General features: G+C 43.5%; 9 protein-coding genes across 9 annotated transcripts; 5 read left to right on the plus strand and 4 right to left on the minus strand.

The window, feature by feature from the left end:
- Positions 1–205: 205 nt before the first annotated feature.
- V865_002561 (uncharacterized protein) lies at positions 206–1,410 on the minus strand (the record flags this gene model as incomplete). The annotated part of the gene is made up of 4 exons (XM_066226361.1): positions 206–422; positions 510–635; positions 750–849; positions 1,197–1,410. The coding sequence occupies 4 exons, from the start codon at positions 1,408–1,410 to the stop codon at positions 206–208; spliced, it is 657 nt and encodes a 218-aa protein (XP_066082458.1).
- Positions 1,411–1,763: 353 nt separating this feature from the next.
- V865_002562 (uncharacterized protein) lies at positions 1,764–4,487 on the minus strand (the record flags this gene model as incomplete). Its single annotated transcript, XM_066226362.1, has 13 exons — positions 1,764–1,888; positions 1,949–2,044; positions 2,121–2,187; positions 2,331–2,783; positions 2,857–2,863; positions 2,926–3,050; positions 3,108–3,136; positions 3,189–3,465; positions 3,530–3,608; positions 3,666–3,717; positions 3,773–3,968; positions 4,042–4,185; positions 4,260–4,487. 13 exons carry the CDS (start codon positions 4,485–4,487, stop codon positions 1,764–1,766), a joined length of 1,878 nt encoding a protein of 625 aa, XP_066082459.1.
- A 939-nt stretch (positions 4,488–5,426) lies between these two features.
- Positions 5,427–6,442, plus strand: V865_002563 (uncharacterized protein; the record flags this gene model as incomplete). Its single annotated transcript, XM_066226363.1, has 5 exons — positions 5,427–5,493; positions 5,575–5,740; positions 5,854–6,046; positions 6,130–6,294; positions 6,389–6,442. 5 exons carry the CDS (start codon positions 5,427–5,429, stop codon positions 6,440–6,442), a joined length of 645 nt encoding a protein of 214 aa, XP_066082460.1.
- Positions 6,443–7,396: 954 nt separating this feature from the next.
- On the plus strand, positions 7,397–8,587 carry V865_002564 (uncharacterized protein; the record flags this gene model as incomplete). The annotated part of the gene is made up of 5 exons (XM_066226364.1): positions 7,397–7,460; positions 7,536–7,701; positions 7,874–8,069; positions 8,234–8,410; positions 8,534–8,587. 5 exons carry the CDS (start codon positions 7,397–7,399, stop codon positions 8,585–8,587), a joined length of 657 nt encoding a protein of 218 aa, XP_066082461.1.
- Positions 8,588–9,009: 422 nt separating this feature from the next.
- Positions 9,010–10,110, minus strand: V865_002565 (nucleoside diphosphate kinase; the record flags this gene model as incomplete). The annotated part of the gene is made up of 6 exons (XM_066226365.1): positions 9,010–9,064; positions 9,141–9,342; positions 9,485–9,551; positions 9,624–9,656; positions 9,761–9,827; positions 10,076–10,110. 6 exons carry the CDS (start codon positions 10,108–10,110, stop codon positions 9,010–9,012), a joined length of 459 nt encoding a protein of 152 aa, XP_066082462.1.
- Positions 10,111–11,008: 898 nt separating this feature from the next.
- Positions 11,009–11,371, plus strand: V865_002566 (uncharacterized protein; the record flags this gene model as incomplete). The annotated part of the gene is made up of 1 exon (XM_066226366.1): positions 11,009–11,371. One exon carries the CDS (start codon positions 11,009–11,011, stop codon positions 11,369–11,371), a length of 363 nt encoding a protein of 120 aa, XP_066082463.1.
- Positions 11,372–12,284: 913 nt separating this feature from the next.
- Positions 12,285–14,005, minus strand: V865_002567 (uncharacterized protein; the record flags this gene model as incomplete). Its single annotated transcript, XM_066226367.1, has 10 exons — positions 12,285–12,444; positions 12,513–12,582; positions 12,676–12,737; positions 12,809–12,905; positions 12,993–13,172; positions 13,254–13,398; positions 13,485–13,586; positions 13,662–13,688; positions 13,769–13,786; positions 13,895–14,005. The coding sequence occupies 10 exons, from the start codon at positions 14,003–14,005 to the stop codon at positions 12,285–12,287; spliced, it is 972 nt and encodes a 323-aa protein (XP_066082464.1).
- Positions 14,006–15,175: 1,170 nt separating this feature from the next.
- V865_002568 (uncharacterized protein) lies at positions 15,176–17,546 on the plus strand (the record flags this gene model as incomplete). Its single annotated transcript, XM_066226368.1, has 11 exons — positions 15,176–15,265; positions 15,341–15,607; positions 15,686–15,751; positions 15,807–15,832; positions 15,914–16,073; positions 16,216–16,379; positions 16,442–16,527; positions 16,593–16,680; positions 16,744–17,012; positions 17,116–17,318; positions 17,415–17,546. The coding sequence occupies 11 exons, from the start codon at positions 15,176–15,178 to the stop codon at positions 17,544–17,546; spliced, it is 1,551 nt and encodes a 516-aa protein (XP_066082465.1).
- A 730-nt stretch (positions 17,547–18,276) lies between these two features.
- V865_002569 (uncharacterized protein) lies at positions 18,277–20,465 on the plus strand (the record flags this gene model as incomplete). Its single annotated transcript, XM_066226369.1, has 6 exons — positions 18,277–18,684; positions 18,760–18,998; positions 19,114–19,317; positions 19,415–19,915; positions 19,982–20,251; positions 20,345–20,465. The coding sequence occupies 6 exons, from the start codon at positions 18,277–18,279 to the stop codon at positions 20,463–20,465; spliced, it is 1,743 nt and encodes a 580-aa protein (XP_066082466.1).
- Between the last annotated feature and the right edge of the window lie 249 nt (positions 20,466–20,714).

Genomic DNA, 20,714 nt, shown 5'->3' on the forward strand with positions numbered 1-20,714 from the left:
TTGAGTGCAATGTTATATATAATTGAACAGGAAGTATACGTATACGGGATGTAATTTCTGTGGAATCACATCAAATCATGCATCAAGCAACTGTGATTCTACGATAGATACTTTGGTAAAAGGAACGTTGATCTGTACTTCCCCTCGCATTAAATCATTAAATCATTGACAAATGGAAACAAGAATCGACGATACCATCTAGGAACTATCCTCTCAATTTATGTCCAGTAGCTGTATCGAGTCTTACGATGGTATCGTATCTCGATCTGGATCCCGTCGATTCTTCTGGTCTTTCCGTCGGTACCACTGCATTGAACCCCATCTTTGTTGAGGATCTTTGGGTGTAAGTACCTTGTCCATTACTGGAATTGGTATTGGTGAATCTAAGGGGTTCATAAGTTTTACCGAGAGTTGCAATCATCCTGTGGAGATCAATTCATCCTCTATCAGCTTTGCAATAGACTGAGATGTGTACAGTACATGTACCGTATATCGTACATTGTACTCACGCATCTTTCTGAGGAATTAGACATGCGTATGAATCAAAATACTTCGTAGCATAGGTTTCTTCCTCTTCGCTTACACCAGCAACTGACCGATTATGAGAAAGAGTGAGACCAATTCGGAAACACTCCCTAAATCAAGTTCACATGAAATCACAAATCAAATGTTCAAATTGATTGAAACGGGGTACTGTATCAACTCCGATTCTATTATGTGTGAGGATCTATACAGTCTGAAAAACTCACTTGTCATTTCTCTCAGAGTTCATTCGAACAGGATCATTCCTCAGCTCAGCGGTCGAAGGTGTAAAATCAACTTCGTAAGTGGTAGATCGAATGGGTTCAGCTGCAACCACCCTACATCATCTCTCACCCTAGTCGGAGGAACATGAATCGAACTGTCGAAGTCGGGCTTGGAAGAATTCAATTTGAATCCGAAAGTCTCAGTCCTGTTTTGAGTACTCATCGTCACTGATCCTTGATTCTACTGTCGCTAATAGTTGGATATCGTTAAACAGGATTACTGCGAGTATATTGTCTGCTGAGAGTTTATGTTGTGAAGATCAGTCCGAAAAGTTGATTTGGGGAAAAGATCGACCTATTTATACAATAAATGACGGAGCAGACTGGTGAATCCGGCCTCTCAAAGCTTCATCCGATCCATTGTCAGTTTGGGCTCCTCTTGCAGGTAACTGTGCTGTGACGTGGAGAAGACCAGGAGAAGGGCAGGAGTCGAGAAATTCTGAGGTAAGAAGGCTTGTTTGTCCGCTTCTGCCTGTCTGAGCAAGGGACGTACTACGAGGAACATGACGGATGATAATGCTTCTTTTACTCCCTTTTCTTCTATCTCCTCAATACGCCTTGCGGCAGTGACCGAAACTGCAACTTGCTGAAAAGGCTCGATCATTGAAAAGTTGATCCTTTGTCTCGCACAGCTTTTGTCCTAGCCTTCTTGACCTTGATTCTTGCACTCCATCATCTCGAGATGAGCTGAGTTAGAGAGTGCCCATACCTCCTCTTCGGAACATATCGGTCTTCAACCTAAGCATCGTTGTTGATCGAAGGTAGTACAGTTGAGAATGGTTCTAGGTCACACCGTTTCAGCACAGTCACAAATGAGTTCGAACAGTGCAAGTACTCCACGGTAGAAAAAATTGTTGGATATCAGTGATCAACATGTCAGTAGTCTACAGTTATCTTTCATTTGGAGGCACATCTGATTCATATTTATGCGGAGTGCATAGTGCATCATCATATTGCTCACGTCAAACCTTTCAACAACCCACCCAATCCTTTCGCCCTACCCCAAAGTGTCCTAGCATAAGCCAAATTGACCAAACCCACTAAGAAACCCCAAGCTTTCTTAGTGTCGGGTATCGGGAAGTCTACACTATCTGTCAGCTGAACGATCGTACACATGTCAGAAAATGGGGAAGCTGACTTACCAACAGGAGGAGGTATACTCGTTCTGATGTACGAAAAGAACCTATCTTCCGTTATTGATTTCACAGAGCATAATGACCTAAGACCTTCTTCACCGCCTTCGAACGATAGCCATTCAAGCCATATCAGTAAAACGGATCCACGGATCCTTGGGAATGCCGAACCGGTACTTACCGAATCTACCGTGTCCTGAAGCTTTGACACCTCCAAAAGGCATAGCCTGATTGAGGTAGAAGACGCCCTAAAGGACAATCAATCAGTTCAACAGTCCCTTTGAGACCTTCAGAATAAGATTTCGTGCTTACGAAGCTAAGTTGACAGAGGATAAGTTAGCTGAATTTCAACGGAACTCGAGGACGACACAGCTCACTCATTTATAGCTACCATCCCACACTCCAGCCTCTCAGCTACCCTCCTACATTCCCCCTTATTTTTCCCATAAACCCCAGCACCCAATCCATACCTACTCTTATTCAACCTTTCAGTCGCTTCGTCAATATCATCATACGGTACAACCGTCATCACAGGTGCGAATAGCTCTGCTTGCGCGATCTCCATATCCATTTTCACATCTACCACTAAGGTAGGTTCGAAGTATGATGCCTGAGGGTAAGTCGGATGTACATATGGTTTCCCGCCTGCCAAGATCCTCGCTCCACTCTTCTCAGCTGAAGCAAGGATAGATTCTAATTTGTTGATTGGAGCATGGGAGATGAGGGATCCTACGTCGATACCGGGTCGAAGCGCTTTAACTCGAGGTTCCATAATTTCGATGAATTGAGAGTACTGCGATCGATGGACAAGGAGTAATTCGATTCCTATGCAGTTTTGGCCCGCCTAAATAAATGCATTGGGTGCCAGTCAGCTTGGTTCACTTGTCTCACTACCCTGAAACGCTTGGCTGACTCACTGATTGGCTGAGATACATGAACAGCATGTTAGCTCAATAGATTGTAATACGGGAGCTATCCCAACTCACAAAGCGCCTCTCATCCACGTACTAGAGAAAAATCCCAAGTCGGTTTCAGGCAAGATGAAAGCGCAGTCCTTTCCTCCTAATTCGATGCAGGTAGGTACCATGATCTCAGCCGCGGCTAAGGCAACCTGGAAAGCTTGTTAGCTGAACGCCATTCTCATGGAAAAAGAGACAACTCAGCTTACCTTCTTTCCAACAGGTTCTGACCCGATGACTTTATCCATATCAGCTTTTCTGAAGACCCGAAAGAGTGAACTCAAGCTCACACGTGATATGTTTGATCAGCTTATTCCTGGTCACCGTCTCCGCCACGTCTGGCAGACAAATAACCAGCTGAACGACATCTTCATCCAGTCCACAAGCTCTAAGACAAGCTTTGATACCCCCTATGAACCATAGACTACTCCATGCGACTTGCTCGGAACATTTCACTACTATTGTATTTCCAGCGAAAAGGGCAGCGAGGATCGGTGAGATCAGGTTGTGGAAGGAGTAGTTCCATGATACTAGAGCTAAGACTGCACCGAGGGGAGAATAGTGAACCTGAGAAGAAGTGAGGTTTTAGCTTCATTTGTTCCGGTTCGGGATGTGGGATGTGTTGACTTACCTTGGATACTTTATGAGCTAGAAGGAGATTTCCAGGTCTGGCCGTCGGTGAAATAGTCTTCTCACCATGTTTGATTAGCCTGTGATACCAATTGTATCAGCTAAAAAATCCCTTGTAATCCGAATAGCTGACATACCAATCAAGTTTGGATAGCGTAGTGAGTATTTCTCCAAATACAGCATCGACCTCTACATACACCATATCAGCTAAAAATTTTATCATATTACCACGAAGCTGACCTACCTGTTTTGCCCGTATCTTTACAAGCCACTCGGACTATATCTTCCATATCCCTCAATACCCACGCTTTCAAACTCCTCAAGAAAGATATACGTTGAGCGAACGTAGTCTTAGCCCAGCCTTTCTGCGCTGAATTGGCTTTGATGATTTGATCAGAAACTTCCGAAGCTGATAGAAGAGGAAGGGTGAGGAGGTGGTACTGTACATAGAAACATAGTCAACAATCTTTCTTTCTTGTAGCCTAGTCTCGGTAAGATGTGAATTTCACTTACTCCCGTGGAAGGATCATAACAAGTTATATGTTCCCTCTTCCCACCCGTCTTTCCACTCTCGGGCGGCAATAACGTAGAGTCATCCAGATGAGCGAACAAAGATGGATGGTCGATGACTGTTCCTTTCCATCCTCTATCTGCTTCCTACACCACAAACCAAACTGATCGTCAGTTGATTTTTATGAAGCAGTTTCATATCAGGAAAGACACCCACTGACCTTTGGTACTGGCCAAACAAAATCAACTACTTTCTTACTCTCCCTCCATGTTCGATATCTCTTTAGGTAAGAGGGCAGCCTGTATGATATCACCAGAAAAGCAATAGTGAGATTCACTTTGTTAGGTGGATTATATAGGATTTTCCATATTTGACCGAGAGTGAGGGCGGATAACCAGGTGAGCCATGGTTGCAAGACAGCAGGAAGAGAGTCGATGGTCTCCAGCATTGTATGAGTACTGGGTACAGCTGGCAGAAGGAAGCCTGGACCTGGACGCTATGTTGATCAGATTATTTGCGTATGGATGCAAGTCAACAACAAGAGAGAAGAGATGCATGGACGGACCTCCACTTGAACTTTGTTTTCGGGTCCGATTTTTCAGGTTGTCTTGGAGTGGCGGAGTATACCACTTGTTCCGTATATTTGGTTCGAGGTCTTCTTTATCCCTCGAAGCCAATACGCAATACGATCCGTTAAGTCGAGCGATCATGTCATACTGAACGCGTGGAGCAGAGACGATCTACTCAGACACTCCCTTGAATCTATCTTGAACGCAGAGTCGATTACATACCTGTTCTGCTACATTGACCTCAGCGTGAAGTGTATAATGGTACCTGCCCATGATCATCTTTTATGCCACATGTCGGTTTGTATGCTGGACAAGGGCAATGACCATGTGATACTATCTACGATGAGTGAGATGGTCAGTCAAGATTATTTTGCTGTACAGTCAAAGGATCAATGACCAGGGTGGCCATGGGCTTGGTGTCTATGACGATACATACCATCTATTTATTGTGTTTCCAGATCCAAAAGTCGAGGTACCATCAAACACATTATTTGTATGCACTATGGCACGCACAGCCCTCGGTACATAATTGTGATTGAGCTATATATATATATATCTCCCTCATCGGTACCTTTTCTTGCTATCTGCATAGCCATAGCCTTCATCTTCATCTTTTCCTTCTTCTTCGAAATATATATATATATAAACATGATTAGCGTGATACTCAACCTTACACCCCAAGATCAGTCAGCTCACCTGGTGGCAAACCTCTTTCCTTTGAGACTACCTGCTCGTCAGATTCGTAGCTTCAGATTGAAATATAAACATCAGGAAACTGTACTGTACTCTAACATCCCGACTCGTACTGTACGACGAAGATGGTTCGAAGGAAGTACGATATCTTGATTATAACCTTGGTCAGCATAGGTGCAGCTATAGTGATCCGTATGTCTTGTTGGATATTCCTCTCAACGATCCAGACTTCGTCCTATGAGTCGCTAATTTCATTCGTTTCGTCTTGTATAGTCTTCCCATTCGTATCCTTCCTGCTGGTCTCGCTCTCGCCGTATTATCTCCCAGGTTTGGATATCGCTCGAATCGAGGGGAAGTATTTTGATGTGGCGAATAATCATTCAATAGATGTAAAAATCAGTGTGGGTCCAAGTGGTGGTTGTATGTGGTTTAATGATACGTGGGTTCAACCTCCTTTTATCCTGCAGGTAGTTTTACTTTCTAGCAGCAAGGTCGAGGAAATATCCCCTCATACATCTAACATTCAGAGCTTACGAATTGTTGATACTCTAGGACACCAAAATGCAGTACCAAAATACCCTATGTACCCAACGCAGAACACCTCCATCTTCAACCTAATTCCAATCTTACTTCCATCTTCCCTATAGCAATGGGAAGAGTGTTAGCCCTCAACCACGTGATGGTAGGTCTAATGGGACTTAGTATGATAGCTGTCTTATTGGACATCCTAGTACTCAAAGGCGGGGTAAGTAATCATTTCCTACTCACACTCTCTATTTCATATTCTGTTCCCAAAGGTTTACATTCACAATGCTTGTTTTATGGTAGATCTCATTGTTCATCATCTACTTCACAGGCTTTATGCTCTGGCTAGTCTATTTCCTCGAATCAACCTATATAGGAACCATGAGTAATAGGTTGGATGACATTTATGAAGCTAAGGAATGGGAGTATCATACAGGCGGTGGCTTCATCATGATTAGCGTTTCTGTTGTAAGTGCAAACCACACCAATAAGACTATGTATATGGTCCGCTATGCGTTCCTAGGCTGATGATCACGCTTTCTCGTCCTGTCTTATACTTTAGTTCGTAGCTAGTTTCTTCCTCTGTGGCGGAGGATCAATATCCGCTGGAGATTGATCTGCTGTACCAAAAATCAGATTGATTTAAACAGTTGTTTGACATACGCAATCTCATTGAAACCCAATAAATCGTTCAGGATGTAGAATAAAATGATCCTATAGATTCGGTATAGAGATTTCAATGCATGATAATTTCCTATTTCAGGAGACGATACGATATAATCTAATGTCATGTTTGTATGCCGTTTCTTTCCCAGCCAAATACACAACATTGATAGATACCGTGCAATACTGTATCTTGCCTCTGCTTCTGGTTGTATCAACCTTGTTATGATCAACTCACGCCACAATCTGCTGTTCTGTGATTCTACATCATCTCCGGAATGCTGAAAGGTCGAGATTCTAATCTAGGGGTGAAAGGTCAGCGCGTTTTCATGGATCTCGCACAGGTCTTCAGGAACGATCGACAAGAGTTGTATTTTGACAACACAAATTAAGCAGAGGCTGATGATTCAGCTTCAAGTTTGTAAACAAATCGACACAGCCCCGAGAGGATGAGGTCGTGTTGCAAGTAACCCATCTTGTCTTGATCGTGACTCGAGACAGAACCGAATCGCGTCACGGGTTTGCAGACAGATCAACCGAGGCTGTTGTATGAGGATCAACAGGGTCCTTTGCCAAGCGATCTGTGCTCTGATACATGCCTCTTTGATGGCCATCACTCAACGATGCTCTGCCACCATCAACGTCAACAACAATTGGACACAAGAAGAAATTAATTCTTATTCGTCGCCATATCCGTTGTTGATATGAGATTGATGTACTGATGTTTACTGTAAACACCGCTTTACTCAATCATCATCGTTTCATTTCTCCTTCAGCAGTGAGCTATATAGCCTACCGGGGACCTGATCAGGAGCAAGAAGACCAACGGCCCAATCTGACTTCATTCCATACCACTACTCGCGAGTGATAACACAACGAAGACTTTGGGTTCATATTCATATTCAACATGGGAAGAAATGGGAATGTATTTTGGGGGATATTGGTCTTCGGTGGTCTAACCATCTTAGCGTGTAGGTCAATGTCACTTCAGTCTCAAGAGAACGTTAAAAACTAATCCAACTTGGGTACCCTTCCTGTACACCTAGTAATACCATTCACATTTTACCTTATCAACTCACTCTCACCAACTGTCATTCACGGTCTCTCACTTGCCAAAGTCACAGGTGAATTCGTTGACACCTCCACGAACCAGGCAATCAAGGTCAGAGTGAGGGTAGGACCATCAGGTGGATGCGTATGGTCGAATCTGACGTGAGTGCATCTTTCTACAATCAATGAATGTACATTCTACACTACAGTATATATATTGTAGTGTCACCTTTTGACTTTCCTTCAGTTCCATTCATTTTGATTTGAACAAATCAGTCAATGATTAAGGTATCCACAATATACAGTAAGTGCTTACGACGTGCTTATTACATAGCGAATCTATCTCATGTGTCTCGCATATACCTTACAAACCCACCCCTGAATCGATCCACCTACCAAACAACGAAACTATCACCTCATGTTTCCCTATCGCTCTGGGTAAAGCATTAGCTTTGAACCACGTTACGACTGCGTTAATGGGTTTGAGCATATTGGCTATATTGGTGGATTGTCTAATCTTGAAAGGTGGTGTGAGTGGTTTGTTATCCTTCTTCCTTCAGTGCATCGCTCGATCAATCGAATATTGCCCTATATTGTTTACAATCGCCAACACTATGTTTTCTACTGCTTCTATTCCGCTCCCACCTGATTGAATCTCATTGCTTACTCTTGTCGATTGCGTTTCTATCTACAGATCTCCCTGGCTATAGTATACTTGATGGTCCTATTCATGTGGATCACCTTCATCCTCGAAACCATCTATATCAGTGTCCTGCATAAACGTCTCGATAAGATCAATCAAGGTGATAACGAAAATGGCAATTGGGAATATAAAGTTGGAGAAGGATATTGGTTCATTCTGGCTGCTACAGTATGTCATGTTACATTTTATCAATTCGACCGTCCAAAGTAAGGGATAATGGAATCAATTCATACTGATCATTCATCTTTTGTTCTTGTGTTTGCTTTCGTTTTGGATTAATTGATTATTCAGATTTTAGTATCGTTAGTCACTTGCGGTGGGAATTTCACTATTGATAGTAACTGATCAATGATTCAATTTCTCGCGTACTACACAAATGAGAACGTTGTTGTATATAATGAACATATGGTCTTCTGGATTAACTCCTTATAATCTTTAGTGAATATATCAATTGTATATACGTTAGGTAGTCTTTCCACACCATCTCTTGGTTATATTGGTTAAGCAATTTATTTTCAATCAATCTATAGATCAGTCGATATCATCCACATGCAATAATTTACATCTATTCGCTCAGCGTACTAACCTGATGGCCAGTGACGACCATGACTACCGGTACAATATCAATATCCGTGTTTGGTAATGCAGTCCATGAGTATGAACGTATGAGTAAACTTGACATTGACTTATGACTGATGAAATGCATGCAGAGTCTAATCTCTTATATGACAATTCTTTTGATTGTTCTATCGACGTAAGCTTTGAGCTTAAGCTTCGTAGATCCAAGTTTGAGCGTCAAGCTTGTATTGAGCAACACCCTCTCTACAAATCGTTCAGTCAATTGATCAGCATTTTGATCACTAGAGACTGAATAGCGATATGCGTGGTATGGACTTACGGGAACCAAAGGGCAATTTCCTTTTGACCGTTCTCAACGGAGTCTGAACCGTGACAGACGTTCATACCGACTTGGAGGGCGTAGTCACCTCGGATGGTACCAGGAGCAGAAGCGAGAGGGTTGGTGGCTCCCAACATGACTCGACCGGTCTTGACGGCATCAAGACCTTCCCAGACCATGCAGACTACGGGACCGGAGAGCACTGCGAAGGGGAGGAGGAAGTTTAGCATATGCAAACGAGTATAGAGAGGAGTAGTAAACAGTGAACAGTGAGTGAGGGTGGGCATGAGGTATATGCTAGATGTGGAAGGGGAAATTAGGCTGAATAGTGGTCCGCAACTCACTGTATTTGATAAGTTTGGGGAAGAAAGGTTTGTCGGAGAGATCAGCGTAGTGCTTCTCGAGGTGTTCCTGTGATGCGACAACAGATATCAGCTACGATCAACATTGCACGTTTTGGATAGCTGAGAGGTCGTAACATACCTTGGAAGGAGAGGCGAGCTTGAGAGCAGCGAGCTATAGGTAACATCATATGAATCAGCCTAGCTCTTGCTTTTACAAGCTGCAAGATACATCGGAAATCTGCTTTATGCAGCTTGTAAGCAAAAAGAATGGCTCACCTTGAATCCTCTCTTCTCGAATCGGGCGATGATCTCACCGACGAGTCCTCTTTGGACACCGTCAGGTCTGTGCGGAGGTTGACGTGCGTTGGAAAGAAGTGGAGAGTTGAAATGATACACAGTTGATAGATTGAGAGAGCAGGGAAGAAGTAGCATAGTAGGTATATCAGCATCTATCTTTGTCTGTCACACAAACACAATTACATCCACGTCCACGACCTGGTCTACTCATCACATTGGATCGCTCGGCCATCCGACTAGACCTCTATACATGACCGCCGATGTAGCAGTAGGAGAAAGAAGCGTTGCACTCACTTGACCATGATGTAGGTTTGCTCGGTGGTAGACATTTTGACTTTGTTGTTTTTTGGATTGGTTCTGGGTTATGTGTGAGAAGAGAAAGAAGAGATGTGGAGATCGATATACCTTGTTGTATCTTCGTCGTGAGGATGTGGTGGTTCTGATTCTCGAAAAAAGTCAATGCTTGCTTTGGAACGTGGAGGTGGATTCATTGCTGATCGGGATTTCGGAGGAGGTGATGCAGTGTGGCACTAGAGTATCTCCTTAATCCTTATCTCTCCAATGCGGGGTCGACGCGGGGTACAGTACTCGTAGTGTCGTGATCTGTGATCTGCGTAATGAGATGACGTTTGATTATTGCTTATGGGAAAGTAACAACAAAAGTAAGCATTACGAGTCGCTCAACCTTCTTTCTGAACCCACAACTTGAGCTCGACGAGCAGACAGCCATACCATAACGACCATCACGACTAAACTTCCTGTGTTCCTTTTCATTCACAGGTGTGATAACACGAGACATCACCTATAATCAGCAGAGAGGAAGACGGGAAACCACATAAACACGATTGAACAGGACAGCGATCAATCCTAAGGTATGTTCAGTTCTGGTGTATTGTCGTTTGCGAGTATCCTGATCGCATCCTTATAGACTACCCTATCTATCATCCTTCCTCCTTTCGTGTCATAGACTATCAATCACAGCACGAGCTCATCCTTTGTTCGTCCTCTTGACACCGGATCAAAGGGGATATCCAAGACATTCGGGTGTGTGAACTTGGACTACGTACAATAACGATATCATCACTCTCTACCACTTCAATCGATCGATATACACAAAACCAAGCAAGGCAAAAGATCTTAGACATTTGTCAGTCTTGCGCATGATCCAATAGAACGACAAAGCCATTCGCTCAACCCGACAATACACTCACATCACAGATAGATACAATGTCAGTCAAATTCACTCCAGGTCCACACCCATCATCCCTCTCTCGCTCTTCCTCCTCAAAACTTCCTACACCTACTCCAGTACCTTCCGTCCCCAATTCTCCTATAACGGTCACATTCAACAAGTCAACTACTGCACATAAACCATCTAGATTGAATACTCAAAATACCGACGACATTGAAGGGGATCTGGAAAGACAGCCATTAATCAGGACGAGGGAGTTGAATAGACCTCGATATATCTGGTCGATCATCAGTGGGGTCACCGTCATCATCTTGATAGGTGTGTTTATAGGGTTTGGAGGTTGGAGGTTGGGGAAGGGGGCTGGAGGGGGAAGATGGCCTGGGAGTCCGGGAGTCTAAGGAGATTGAGAGGTATGGGAAGAAGGGGAATAGCAGTTTAGATGGAAGAAGATGATGCAGAAAAAGAGAATTGAGTGTGACAACTTCCTCGTTGCAGACCAGAATCGGATGTCATTCTCGAATATCATTCTCGAATATCGATCTCCGGTTTTCAAAGAAAACGAGTCGACTTTCGTTCATCCACACACGAGATGTTTTGGTGGAGTTCGATCTGATTTCTATGGTTGTACCTTATATATTGTATAGACATGTTCATTTCGATATCAGTTTTGTTTATCATCCTCGATTCGATCGTTTCCTTGCTACCCCGTTCATCACATCGTGTAATACGACCTAACCCTACCCACCTCACGATCCATTTTTCATCTCCCCTTACATACCACGCTGTATACTCATGACTTGACTGTATCCTATGAACTTTTTTCTTTCTTCAAGTTCTTTTGTTTTTCCATTGAAAAGTCAATTTGTATCTTTATCTTTCACATCGTTGTATAGTTAATGTTGGAATGAACTGATGATGAATTCACCCTAACAAGTTGAGGAGAATTGCCCATATCGAAACAAAGATTGAATGGATTGCAGTCGTATATCGTGTGAGACTTATATAAGATTTACGATAATGCATTTCCAACCAATCCGAACGCAGAATAAATATGAAAAACACATCTGATCGATACGCGAGGTTGAATGAGAAGTTGAAAATAAGAATAGTAAATAAACTATGGCTACATGTATATACACCATCAGAAAAAGTAAAGAAGAAGACCAAATTTGATAATTATGAAGATGCATGTATGTTGATTGAAAGTTTCAGGTGGTCATGGTCGTGTTTGTGATGGGTTGTTGGTCGAAGTGGTTGATAAAGATTGGTTCTTGAGTGTATGCGCGATCGATCATATTCGATCTCCATCGTTTATACAGCCTCCTGTCCCCTTGGTCCTTCAGTATTCCCATTACCATTATCGATTGCAGTCGAACCTGAATCGTTCCCGTTTCGAGACATTCTTGAGGTTACAGGGTGGACCTTAGGTGAGGAGTGATTATCTGTGGAATCTTGTCCTGGAGTGATTCGCCTATAGAATCAATCCCATCAGTATACGACCCTCACTGTGTTAATATAGGAGAAAATTAATTGGCTTACCAGTATTTGACCTCTTTGAGAAATACGTAGAATGCTGTAGCTAACAAAGCACCAAGAGTAGGACCGAGCCCTATACATGGTTCAATCACAATTCACTTATTAGTGACTATACCAGATGATATCATGGGTAATTGGAAAATGGAATGATGGATGGTACACTTACAATAGATCCAGTGGTAACTTTGGAACCCTTGGATACAAGCAGGACCGAAAGCTCTCGCGGTGCTGTACCCCAACCGAAGGATATCAGCCAAATTGTCAAACAGAGTCAGATTTGTATATCTAGTCAAACTCACTTGACTGCACCTCCAGTAAACGCAATAGAGAAAAGCATGACGATGAATAACGTGAAACCAAAACCGAGTGGGGCAAAAGGTGTGAGAAGGTGTTTTTCTATGATGCGTCCCGTCCAGTCCAAACCACCATGATCAGTGATCCGTTGCTATACCAAACAAGTAATGTAGAATTATTGAGACTTACCAGCAGCAAGCATCAATACGCTCAGGACCAAAGTGGCAGTAGTGAACATCTCGATGAACAATCCTTGTGCACGATTGGTACCATTTGACAAGCTGACGTTGACTGCCAGTGCTCCTGGGGTAAGACCATCGAGAATAGCTGAAGCTACGATAGCTCCTACCATCTGAGCTAATGAGACGACTAAAAAGCGTAATAATGACATATTTGGTCAACGGGTCGTCCGTCCCCGAGGGGTGAAGCGAGGGATACAAGGAGACTTACGAATGAATCGTAAAGGTTTGACCGCGCCGATCAAGCATAAAGCCAAAGATACAGATGGGTTGAAGATACTTCCTGTGAATCGGTAGAAGATCGAGGCTGTAGCGAAAAGCGAGAGACCAAACGCTGCGGAGACGTAGTAGTATGTCTGGAAATACCGGTTGAGTCAATAGGATACTCTAGACACTGAGTAATGGTTGGTTATACCGTAGATGATGGAAACTCAGGACATACCAAGAGCTTGTTGCTGTCACTTCCTGATGGTGCTGTACCTGCCGCTTCATCTGCGCTGGAGTTGGAATTCGAACTGGTATTGGTAGATGCAGTTTGGACGGCCTACGAGGGATAACGTTAAATAGGATTAGCACGGCGTAGGGTAGAATGTGAAAGTGTAAAGATAGAAAAACTCACTCCTAAGGCGAAGAGAAGGAACAAGATCTAAATATTATGACACATAAAAATAAAACATATAAGTATATAGGTTGATAAGGATAATGGTGTGAGAGAAATTTACGTACAGTACCAACGAATTCTCCCTATTGGTATTCACCCATGAAAAATTCCACATATCAACAAGGATCCTTCTCGATACGATATGCATCTCCCAGAGGGAGAACAATAGAGTCGAAAGCAGGTGCACTCACGGCCATAGCGATCAGATCATTCTTGATATCAGCGAAGATACCAGTCTTAGGTTCGTTACCTGAATTCTTGAAGGGCTTTTCAGCTGCGATATTGGCGAATTTTCTACCCATCTTGTGTGTATATTTCTGATGTTAGATTTATACTATACAGAGAGGAAGAGGTAGTTGAGGTTTGAGGTAGAACGATTATGTGATTATAACGATTGTAGTTGATATGAACGATTGATGAACAAAAGGAAGGATTTCAACTATGATATGGGATGTACTATACATATATGGTATTCCAACGAACAGAACAAACGATGATCGACTGACCTCATAGACTTGACTTGACTTGTGTGATGTGAAAAAAGTTTAATCACCCTTTTTACTCCGACACACATTTAATCTCTGGTGAGGTCATATACATCATCAACGAGTAAAGAGCGAACAATAATTTAATTTAACTTTTCCTTGTCGTAGCTTTCTTAGGATTTTGTAATTTTAGTGTAATTCCAACGAACACGAAACTGACTGATCGATCTGGATCAAGTACTCTGTGCAATCGTATGCCAAGGAGGGGTTTCTCTAGTTACTTTAGAAAAAAAAGTGGAACCTTTCTTCGAGTGACGGCATTACACGTCGAGCATCCTACCTTACAGTTGGTTGCATTTCATCTCATCTCATCCTTTGATGGGACTTACGCCCCAAGCCTGATTCCCATCAACTAACTGTTGGTTGTCAATTCGTATTAACCCTAAACTTACGTTAACCGGATCAGGAAAAGGTATCTGTGCTTTGCAGAATGACGCCCTCTCGTGATTTCGATCTGATCTGGATGTCGATCATCTCAGAATCAGAAAGTTGTTTCGGTTGTCTCAAAAGTAGTCGACTGTGGAGCACTTGCGTCATATCTGAGCTTGGTCGGAATGAAAATGTCCGATAAGATCAAAAACCCACAGATCAAAAGCACACAAATCACGTGATATCTTGCTCTTGATGACGCTTCCGATCCGACGGAGATGAACGCGATCAATGGGTCAAGATGTCGCATGGACCGGCTCAAAAGGGCCCTTTGGGGTCCGGGATTGTTGACAAGATGTGAATGAGCAGGTGATGAAGAGGTTAAAGAGGCAAAAGAAAGTCACGTTGGACATGAGCTGTACAGCATACTCGTCGACTAGACAGAGATATCGACTAGACAGATCATGTAATTACAATCCAATCAACTTCGAGGTCGATTCGGTTGCTCTACCAACTTAGACAAAACAGCAGTAGTACAGCAGGGATCGATTGATGATCATGTCGTCAATATTGATGAGATACCCTATTCGAAACGGATCAACACACAAGCAAATTAAATTCATCTCATCAATCAAATCAAGGACACTAGTGCGCTTCTTCTCCACATCCAAACTACACCACACCCAGACATGCTAACACCAATGACCTTTGGTACGTGTTTAGATTACAGGACCCCCACCAACAACCCCTTCAACGCATCGTCATACCACACCCACATCCGCGCCACTCCCCTCGCCGGTACCATTACCATTTTTTTCACCAGAGGTATCATCCACCCACGCAGGTAATGGAGATGCTAAACCGTTGTATGTCCCTGGAAGTCAGGCGGACAGATTGGCCAGAGTGGGACGAATGAGTAGCCCCCTGAGGAGGGGGAGTCATGAGAGTTGGTGGTCTGGTGAGATGGGTTGGTTTAATGCTGTTGCGAAGGTGTGTAGCGTTCACTCATGTTATTATTGTGAAGTACTGCATTGTGTAATCATGTGACTAAGCCGGTTAATCGTATAGACAATCCCAACTTATAGAGTATTAGACGAAGAAGGTCATTTGGTAAAAGGAACAAAGGTACCGGAGGTATGTCAAACTCCCATATATCCCATCAGTTGAGATACTGATAAGATTAAGATAGATAACGAAAGAAGAAGCACTGGCTATGTGAGTATAAGTCCTCATCCTCTTCCAGTAGCAGATATTCTTGTGACTGTTTTCATTGCTGACTCACATGGCCATGTGTAGATACCGCACGATGACTTTGATACCAGTCGTCGACAACGTACTATACCAATCCCAGAGACAAGGTAGAATATCATTTTACATGCAATGTGCAGGCGAAGAAGCTGCGATAGTAGGAAGTAGTGCGGCGATGTTGGAAGGCGATGAGATGTTTGGGCAGTATGTAAGTGGCCTTCAATCCTCAAGAGCTCAAGACTTAAAAACTTCCTCCGTTGTGTCCGTTCAATGACGGTGGAATGAGATGTTTGGAAGGGAGAGGGTCAGGAAATTGAATAACTGGAACATTGTACTAACTCACTTCGCAGAGAGAATCTGCAGCTTTACTTCATCGAGGATTCACCTTAGACGCATTGATGTCTCAATGTTTTGGAAACGTTGAAGATAAAGGTACAAAAGGGAGGATGATGCCTGTTCATTACTCTGCACCCGAATTGGGATTTCATACGATCACTAGTCCATTGGCAACTCAGTGAGTCGACTCATCCAAGGTGTCGATCATCTGAAGTATAAACTGAAACGAATTCAATGTAGGATGCCCCAAGCTGCCGGTGCGGCGTACGCGCTGAAGCTCGATGAAGACAGACAAGGTGATTGTGTGATTTGTTATTTTGGTGACGGTGAGTAACACAGAGATCACACTAAACGATGAAGCTGCTTACCCATCACGCACTCCGTTCGGCAGGTGCGGCAAGTGAAGGTGATTTTCATGCTGCATTAGGAATGAATTCGGTATTAGGTGGACCATGTATATGGTTTTGTAGAAACAATGGGTGAGATTGTCTCATACTAGATATAAATCGATGAGTACTGGTACTAATGACATAAGGATGTAGATTCGCGATTTCCACACCTATCATTGATCAATATGCAGGGGACGGGATTGCCTCGAGAGGACCGGCTTATGGACTGGACACGATCCGAGTGGACGGTAATGATGCCTTAGCGGTCTTATCTGCTGTACGCGAAGCTAGGAAGAGAGCTGTCGAAGGGAAGAAAGGTGTTTTGGTAGAGGCGATGACATACAGAGTGGGACATCACTCGACAAGCGATGATTCGAGTATGTACCGAAGAGTAGAGGAAGTGAAGGAATGGACTGTTGTTGGTGAGCCTGACTTTTCTGAAATCACATTCCTCATCATGGCGATCACAAATACCATGCCGATTACTCCTCTTGGTAAGCTAAATCACTATGTGTATCATTGCAGATAATCCGATTCATCGCTTCCGAGCATTTCTCGCATCGAAATCATGGTGGGACGAAACGTCCGAGAAGAACTTGTTGTCTTCTCATAAATCTGCAGTGATGAAGGCTTTCAGTCGAGCGGAGAAGTTACCTAAACCTAAATTAGGTGAGATGTTCAATGATGTCTGGGGGGTTGGTAAGGGAGACGAGGTTCCTGCTGTTATCGTGAGTCGTGCTGCTCCGTTATAGCAATCAGTATGATATAGCTTGAAGATGCGTATCTGACGAAGAACCGTGCTGATGGTATATGCTTGACGATAGATGGAACAACGTGCTGAGCTTGGTCGGCTACTCAAGAAGTATGGGGATGTTTGGGAACCCTGGCGTAAAGAACGAAAGAGGTTTGTGGAAGAGGGTATGGATGTTATGGATTGTGATGGTAGGGGGTCTTGATTGACCGAATCAGTATGTCAACTGTTGTATATACCATCAGACATATGAGCTTGTTGTATGGTTGGATGATCATGTTAAATGCATTTGTCACCTGTCTTCTCTTTATTCCACTTTTTCTCATAGAGGATCTTTCAGTTATGTAATAGTGGGAAGAACAGATTCCCCGGCATCTTCGAGCTACAACCATATTCTAGTCAGCTGAATTCCCATCCACGGAACTCTCATTCCATCCAAGTATGAATCGTTACTCACCTTTTTCGCTTGCTCGGCAGCATCAGGTTCAGCTTGCTTGGCTTCTTCCGTCAAACCCTCGGAAGGGGGAAGTTGAGTTTCTGTAGTTCAAATTATCAGCTCATACACCTTGAAACACTGTTACGACTCGCGCAACTCTTAGGTGGTGGAAAGCTGACCTTGTTGTTTAGGATCTTGAGCTGAAGACATTTTGTATCACTTGAATGTTTATTGCTTGATGGGATAGAAAATAAAGGAAGAGACGACGACTTGAGTTAGACTCAGAGGAATGCAGTAAAAGGTAGGAGGCAGCAGTGTTAGTCACTCGGCTTCGATCGTCTGGCTGGTGATGTCATTCGATACTCTAGCCATGTGCAACACACGGGAGACAACCCTACCTGCCGAGTATCGGGAATCGAAGATAACCGTGCACACGATACAACGTACGAGTATCGTGTCTTATACTCCAACATACCAATGATAATGATCGATCTTCAGGATGACTAACGGTCACGGTGAAGTAGAGGCAGGGAGTAAAGCTGATAGCGAGGAAGATCTCGAGCTAGAGAACGTCGAGGAAGATGGTCCTCTTCTATCATCCGCTGAATCTTCGAGCCCGGAGCGCAAATCCAGCAGCTCGAGGGGATGGGCTCAAGGTCAAAAACGATTCAAAGTTGTTGTTGTTGTGGTTACCATCATCACACTGCTCTTCATAGTCTTAGGTCTAGAATTCACGTCGTCCAATACTGAGCCGGAGCTTGACTATTTCCAGAAGACCCTCAAATTGGAGAGTGAGAGGGCTAGGGAGTTGCTGCTGAGGAATATCGGACCTAGGATAGGTGCAGGTGATGGATTGGTAGTTGCTAGTCCAAGCAAGGGTGAGAAGAGCTATTTACCAGATTACTACGTGAGTTACAATCCGGCTTCTTCGCATATGAGGTCAGGCGAGTCTAGAGGACTAAGAACTGATGTGAAATTGAAGTACACTTGGACGAGAGATTCAGCATTGGTCTATCGATCTCTCACGACTTTCGACTCTTCTTCGAACTCAGACAATATGTCGAGCCATGATGAGCTACTACTCAGAGCGTATGTTCAATCTCAAATACCAATCCAGACTAGGTCGAATCCCTCCGGCGGACTTGAAAATGGAGGATTGAACGAACCGAAATTCCAAATTGATGGATCTCCATTTTTAGGTGATTGGGGTAGACCACAAAGGTAAGTCAACAATCCCCTCTTCGGCCCAGGTCCAAATATTCCAATCCTTCAATCCTAGGATTCACTGGAACGTCGAGCGGTATGGTGTTTTTAGCTGACACTGGTTGATGGGCAGGGACGGTCCCGCGCTAAGAACTCTGACGCTTATCCCATATGCTCACTTCTTACTGGATCGAGGGTATCCCGCGGATCGTTCATACGTCAAAAAGAACTTATATAATCCGGACAAAATTAAAAGATCTGGAATTGTCATTAAGAATGATTTGGAGGAGGTCGCTCATGGATGGTGGAAAGGGGGATTTGACCTTTGGGAAGAAGTGTGGGTGTACACTTTCGATTCTGGGCCATCCTCGTCCCTTGATCTCCGTATGTATGTAACTCATGGCTGTATCATGCTGATAATAGTATATATCCAGGAACGGCCATCACTTCTTCACGCTTATCGTGTCCTTAAGGGCACTTCAAGCTGGATCATCCCTCGCCGACCGTCTGAATGATTCTGGTGCTCAAGGGTATTATTCAAAACAAGCCGAACTTATCGGACAGAAACTCGAGACTTTCTGGAACGATGGGAAAGAATACTATCTCTCTAGCATCTCATCGTTAAATCTCGATGATGAAGATAGTACGAGAATCATTCTGCCAGAAAGAGAGTGGTCAGACTGTTCATTACCTCTTGCCCTCATTCATGCTGGAGATCATATCGACCTCGATACCTATCAACATTCCAACTACACCGAAATCGGCTTTGGGCCAACTGATCCGAAGGTGATCTCTACCATATATCGGTATACTCGATCATTCGATGGGTTATATAAGATCAATAATAATAAGCGAAGTTGGACGCAAGGTTGGGCATTGGGAAGGTATAGGGAAGATGTATATGATGGTGTAGGTAAAAGTAAAGGCAATCCCTGGTAAGTATTAGCAAAATTGACATGGGAATACGATCGAAGCTAATTTAAGTGAAATGAATGTTTCAGGCATATATGTACTAATGCAATAGCCCAATCCCTCTACCTGATCGAACAGCGGCATAATGAACAAGGATATATAGAACCTACTGAGATCACCGACAATTTCTGGACAGAACTGATGACTGAACGTATCAATAAAGATGATAAAAGAGTTGAGTTTGGTGAGAGGAAGTTTGATTTGGCTATGAGGAGATTGAGAGAAGTTGGAGATAGCTTTTTGAACGTTTCTCGGAACGCTATGGAACAGGGAGAAAGGATGAGTGAACAGATCGGCCGGTGAGTACATCACTTGACTTTGAATGACCTCGATTCCTTGTTAGCTTTCTCTCTTTGCTGAATTTGCTCATCAAGGTTTGATCATTGATTTAGGGACGACGGAAAACCCATAGGAGCGAGAGACTTGACTTGGTCTTACTCGAGTTACCTGAGTGCTGTTAAAGCGAGAGAGGACGCTGTTTTTGTAGGGAACAATCGGGCCAAAGGTGCTTAATTGGCAGAGCGAGCAGATTGCTGTACATACATCCCGCAGACTGTGATCCTGTAAGGCCGAAAGTTGTAATTTACCGTCTTGTATAACTAATTAATCAAATGTATACCGAGAAAGCTTTACCCCTGGTAAGAGAATTGACACCAAATGATGTCCACGGAGTACCCGGTATCGACCGCACGTTGGTCAGATGATCGAGCCATGTGCGGCTCAGGTTCTCATATCGACGGTTAAATCAAACGGCAAAGACGG

This window comes from Kwoniella europaea, chromosome 1 (assembly GCF_036810445.1).
Source record: "Kwoniella europaea PYCC6329 chromosome 1, complete sequence".
NCBI lineage: Eukaryota > Fungi > Basidiomycota > Tremellomycetes > Tremellales > Cryptococcaceae > Kwoniella > Kwoniella europaea.